This window comes from Triticum aestivum, chromosome 6B (genome assembly GCF_018294505.1).
Source record: "Triticum aestivum cultivar Chinese Spring chromosome 6B, IWGSC CS RefSeq v2.1, whole genome shotgun sequence".
Lineage (NCBI taxonomy): Eukaryota > Viridiplantae > Streptophyta > Magnoliopsida > Poales > Poaceae > Triticum > Triticum aestivum.
In genome coordinates, this window is record NC_057810.1 from 7522969 (window position 1) to 7528040 (window position 5072).

The window sequence follows — 5072 nt, forward strand, 5'->3', positions numbered from 1 at the left end:
CCACCACCACTCCGCCCCAATCCCTCAAGAAGATATGGGCCACAATCTTGTCAAACATTGATCACTCGAGTAGTCCACATCCAGGTGAATCCGACACCGCAAACCGAGCAGCGTCCACGGACGCGAGAGCAGCCAATTCTCCGCGCATCTGCTAAACTGCCAATGGCACCTTCGTCACGCGACACCAACGCAACAGCGGAAGTCACCACCACGTTCCCACGCCCGTGATAGATCCAAAACATCCACTAGCTAGGTCTCCCACACCACATTCGTAAGTGGGGGCCGCCACTACCATTGCAAAGCAACCGGCAACAGCGGAGAAGGGGCACGGAGAGAGGGTACCTAGTGGCAGCGGTCTAGGTTATCCGGAGTCTCCCAGGGGGAGCGACATGTGGGTCAGGGGAAGTGTATTGCTTGGTTCCAGATCAGTGTTTCTGATAACAGAATGAAGAATAATGGCCAGTCTGTTCATATTGAATGTCCAAATTCTTCCGTACTCTTCCTTGCTATGATTGCATCTAGAAGCTGGGTGCCTCCACTTACGAATGTCGTATTAGTATAATATCAAAGGCTATATCGAGGAATAAACACATTCATGAGTTGTTGCGTAGACATTTTTTCGAGAGGAAGATCAAGAACACTTCACTTCATTATTATACTCATCGAATGAGAGAAAACATGTCATTGCAGCATCTATCAGATATGCAACCATTAAGAAGCTTTATAATAGTACATTTCAAACAAATCAAGGACACAAACAAATAGTATTTGGAATGATTTAGAACATAAAAAAGTTAAGGAAGACACAAGGAAAAAGAAAAGATAGTGCATATTTAGGAGCGGCGATGAGCAAGATATCGGTGGACGTTGTCATGCATCTACTTAGTGAACTCGATGACCCATATGTTCGCGTAGATGTAAGTGGTCTTGATGGCTCCAAACCCGGCACCCTTGGCCAGGGCTTCGAACTCCCTCTCGTACCTCTCCCTGCCACCTGGGTTGTGCGCTAGCATGATCATGTCGAGATGGAACCCCCCTTGCGCCTCAGGCGTGGCTTCCGGGTTCACCGGCAGGATGCACTCCACGAGCACCACCTTGCCGTGCGCCGGCAGCGCGTCATAGCAGTTCTTAAGCAGTGTTGCACAGTGCTCATCGCTCCAGTCGTGCAGGATCCACTTCATGAGGATGGTGTCCCCCGAGGGAATCTTTTGGAACATGTCGCCGCCAACGTGGGTGACACCCGAGAACGGTGGAGCCTCGGAGATGACGTGGGGAAGGTCGAAGTTGATGCCTTTTACGGTGGGATAGTGGGCGGTGATGGCGCCGACGGTGGCGCCTATGCCGCCGCCAACGTCCACGAGGGTGTCGAGGCCATTGAAGCCCTTGTACAATTCTAGGAGCTTCTTGGTGATGATGATGGAATGGTTCTTCATTCCTTCATTGAAGACGCGGTTGAAGCGCGGGTCTGTGCCATGGTACTCGAATGCCGACATCCCGTGCGCCTTGTTGAATGGGATGCCGCCGTCAAGTACAGCGTCCTTCAGATAGTACCTGCAGATTGTATTTACAAACACAATTTACACCAAGAATTCATCGTATGAATAATTTACATGAAAAATGCCAGTAACTAAATCAATGGGAAAAAATATCACTATTTCAAGTGAAGTCCCGGATACTGCGCTGATGTCGGAAACCACAACCCGTCGGCAGAAGCATGCACTCTGATAAGTGTCACACGTGTGGCACGAACACTGGACAACCCCGGACATTTTTTATGGCATGTTTAGTGACGCGAGGATGACAACTTTAGTTGTCAATCATGGCAACTTCTTTTCGGATGGCAAATTTTAGTTTTTTGTTTTTGTTTTTTATTTTCGAACCGTAACTTAGTTGTAAATAATGTTAGGGCTGGAGTGCTTTGTGCCACGCGTGTGACACTTACCATTAGGGTTATAATTTAACATTTACTCTACTTGGCTGTTTGCCACATCTTTGCAACGTGTGGCATGAAGCAGTTCCGCCCTGACGTTTTTTGATGGCAGCTTTAGTTGTCCGAAGATGGCAACTATATTTGTGAAGCATGGCAACTTTCTATTTAATGGCAAGTTTTGATTTTTTTTGGATTTTTTTTTCCGATGGCAATTTTAGTTGTAAAAATGTCAGAACGGTGTTACTTTGTGCCACACATGTGGCACATATCATTTGGGTGTAAGAAAAGTCAGCATGCGGTCCGGTTATGCTTCTGAAGCTGCTTCCCGTTTTTGGTACGGAATCTCTAGGTTTCTACTCTAACCTCACACAACAACCAATTATCCAAAGAGATATCTAGATGAATTGTTCAAGGTTCTCTAATTTTAGTACTACTATTTACCTGCTGCATGCTGTGGTCGAGAGATGAACTTAATTTGGGAAAGAAAAGGAATCATGCAAAGCAGGAAGAGAGATGGGATGATGGATGCTGTGGTCGATCTAACATACCAGCTCTCCATGAGGACCTTGTCCTGATTCATGAGCGCGAGCGGCGCCATGGAGACACCCTCCTCGTTGGGGGTAAGGAACTTGCACACAGGCTCGGCGCCGTACCGCCGGGAGAGGCGGCCGTCCTTGTCCTCCTCCAGGGTGCACGACACCACCTTGTACGAGGCCAGCAGCCGCAGCATGCGGTCCACCATGTCCGGCGCGGCCGGGTTCGCTGTGGACGGGAGCTTGGCGGCCAACTCGGCGGGGCTCAGCAGCTTGCCGTCAGCGGCCACCAGGGTGTCCAGGAGGCCCAGCTCGATGGAGTTCTTGAGCGTCATCGGGAGGATCGATGATGAGCCAAGCTGGAGGGCGAACATGCACGCTTCCTCGTGGGCGGAGGCGGCCATATCGGTGGCCGTGGAGCCCATCGGTGGTGGTGGTGGTGGATGTTTTCTGTGAGCGACTGAGCGATGAGGAATGATTTGGAGGGAGGATGGGAAGGGGTTATATGGGGCTTCCTGGCTTCACCAACCGCCACCTGGTTTTTCTTCTTTGTCTTGAGGAAAAGTAAAGGAGAAATATGGCACACCGGAAAGTTGTTCTTGCATTATTGTTGCTGTCGATAATTAAACAGGGTTTGTTATTGTTGATAATCTTGGGGCGCTGGTGTAGTTTGGGATTAGGTTTTCCCAGATCATATATCTCATATTATAGTTATTAACTGTATGACCTACAATTTTGTTTCATAAATAAAGTATCTTCTGATGATATAAAAAAAGAAACATTTATATCCAACAAAACACTGGTGGATGGATGGAAAACACGTGGTAAATACATTGTTAGAATCGGTCATTCAGTATCAGCGTTACTATTTCTTCTACATAAATATCACTCAAAAGGTAAGGGAGAAAACATATGTAAATCTTTGCATACATCCTGCCGCAAAATAAGCTACAACATGCCGATGAGTTGGTGAGTGCCCAAATCTTTTCATGGGCTCGAATTACGTGAAAGAAGTTTGGAGCTTAATTAGGTTATTATAGTTGTGTTCCACACCTGGTTTTCAATTTCAGTTTCAACAAAATTTCAGCACCAACTGAAATCACTGAAATTCAGTGAAATTCAATTATTTCAGTTTGCATTTCAGCCAAAAGGCCGAAATATTCATTTGAATTTAATTAAATATTTTAAATTTTCAAAAAATATTTTGAAATATATTTCATTTCATGTGTACTACTGAATTTGCAGAAATATTTTGACCGAAACGTAATATTTCAGTGTCTACTGAAATTAATGAAATTCAGTGAATTACAGTGAAATCTCACTGAAAGTGAAACCCATGGTTCCACACCAAGAAAGTAAGCTGGGACTCGACGGATGATGCTTTGTACCGTATCGTATTTCATAATTTATTTCGGGTTCCAAAGTGGGACGGATACAGTACAGATGCGAAAACAAATACAGAATACACAATACGCTAGAAGCTCTACATGTGGCCGAGCTGCTTGTCGGTGGTGATGAGGCTGTACAGCGCGGCGAGCCTCGACATGGCACTCATCCACACCTCCTGCTTGCCGGTCTTGGGCCAAAGGGCGACCCAGTTGTGGCCGGCATATATACTCTAGGCACCCGTCATCGTTGCGGAGCAGCTTGTCCTGGTAGTTCATGCACTTGTCGCTAAAGTCGGCGACGGTCATCAGCATGAACACCGCCAGCACACGCTGTGAAAGCGCCGCCGGCTCCCCTGTCTTGATGTACCGCACCACCACACACTCGTCGGGAACAACCAACCGCAGCTCTGCCTCCACGTGCCACGGTTCCGCCTTCTCCGTCCTGTCGCCGCCGAAGCATGCGTGCTAGTGGCGAGGGCGCATGTGAGCCAGAGCCGAAGGCAGGGCCGGTCCTGAGATTTTCTGAGCCCGGGGCGAAACAAGAACTCGGGGCCCTTCAATATAACGACAATAATCATTATTACTAAAGAATTTTCCAAATGCATTCAAAATCAATATTTATATCAGATAACTTTACATGTATTACCTTAAAATTTTCTTCAAATTCTCGATGCAAAGTCTCTTATGACAGGGTTGATGTCAGTTTCATACATTAATTTCTCTCCCAACCACCAGTATTACTCTTGAAAATTTTGTAAATAGCTTATCTCCGTGATTGTATCATAGTTAGTGGTAAAGCTAGAAACGGAACATGACTGACTTATAGCATGCAAAAAGTTATCTAATTGCAACAAAAAAATGTTATTGAAGGTTCACACCCCACGTAGGAGTTGGAGTAGGAGGAGTGAAAGTGGCCCCATCGGCACCGGCGTGGTCACCATCATCGCCGCTCACGGCAGAGACGTATACCATTTGTTCGACGAAATGCATGAGCTAATTGTAAACTCTGCTAAATTTAAGGGATCGGCTAGAGATACCATAATGTATCATCTTAATTTCTCAACGAACGACCGCTCAAAGTTGTTGTGCTGTAGTTCTCATCGACGAGCTAAAGAATGCGTGGTTGTTTCCGGACATGAAAAAAATACACAAGTCAACCTTTCAATGCACTATGTCAGATATCACTTGATTTGCCATGTGATGGAGACTTAAACAAATGAA

The 5072-nt window shown here is 46.3% G+C and overlaps 1 protein-coding gene across 1 annotated transcript; it reads right to left on the reverse strand.

Moving 5' to 3' along the window:
• Positions 1-631: 631 nt before the first annotated feature.
• Positions 632-2922, reverse strand: LOC100125743 (flavone O-methyltransferase 1-like). The gene is made up of 2 exons (XM_044554430.1): positions 2479-2922; positions 632-1551 (listed from the first exon to the last, which is right to left on the reverse strand). Exons 1-2 carry the CDS (start codon positions 2886-2888, stop codon positions 879-881), a joined length of 1083 nt encoding a protein of 360 aa, XP_044410365.1. The 5' UTR covers positions 2889-2922; the 3' UTR covers positions 632-878.
• Positions 2923-5072: the final 2150 nt, after the last annotated feature.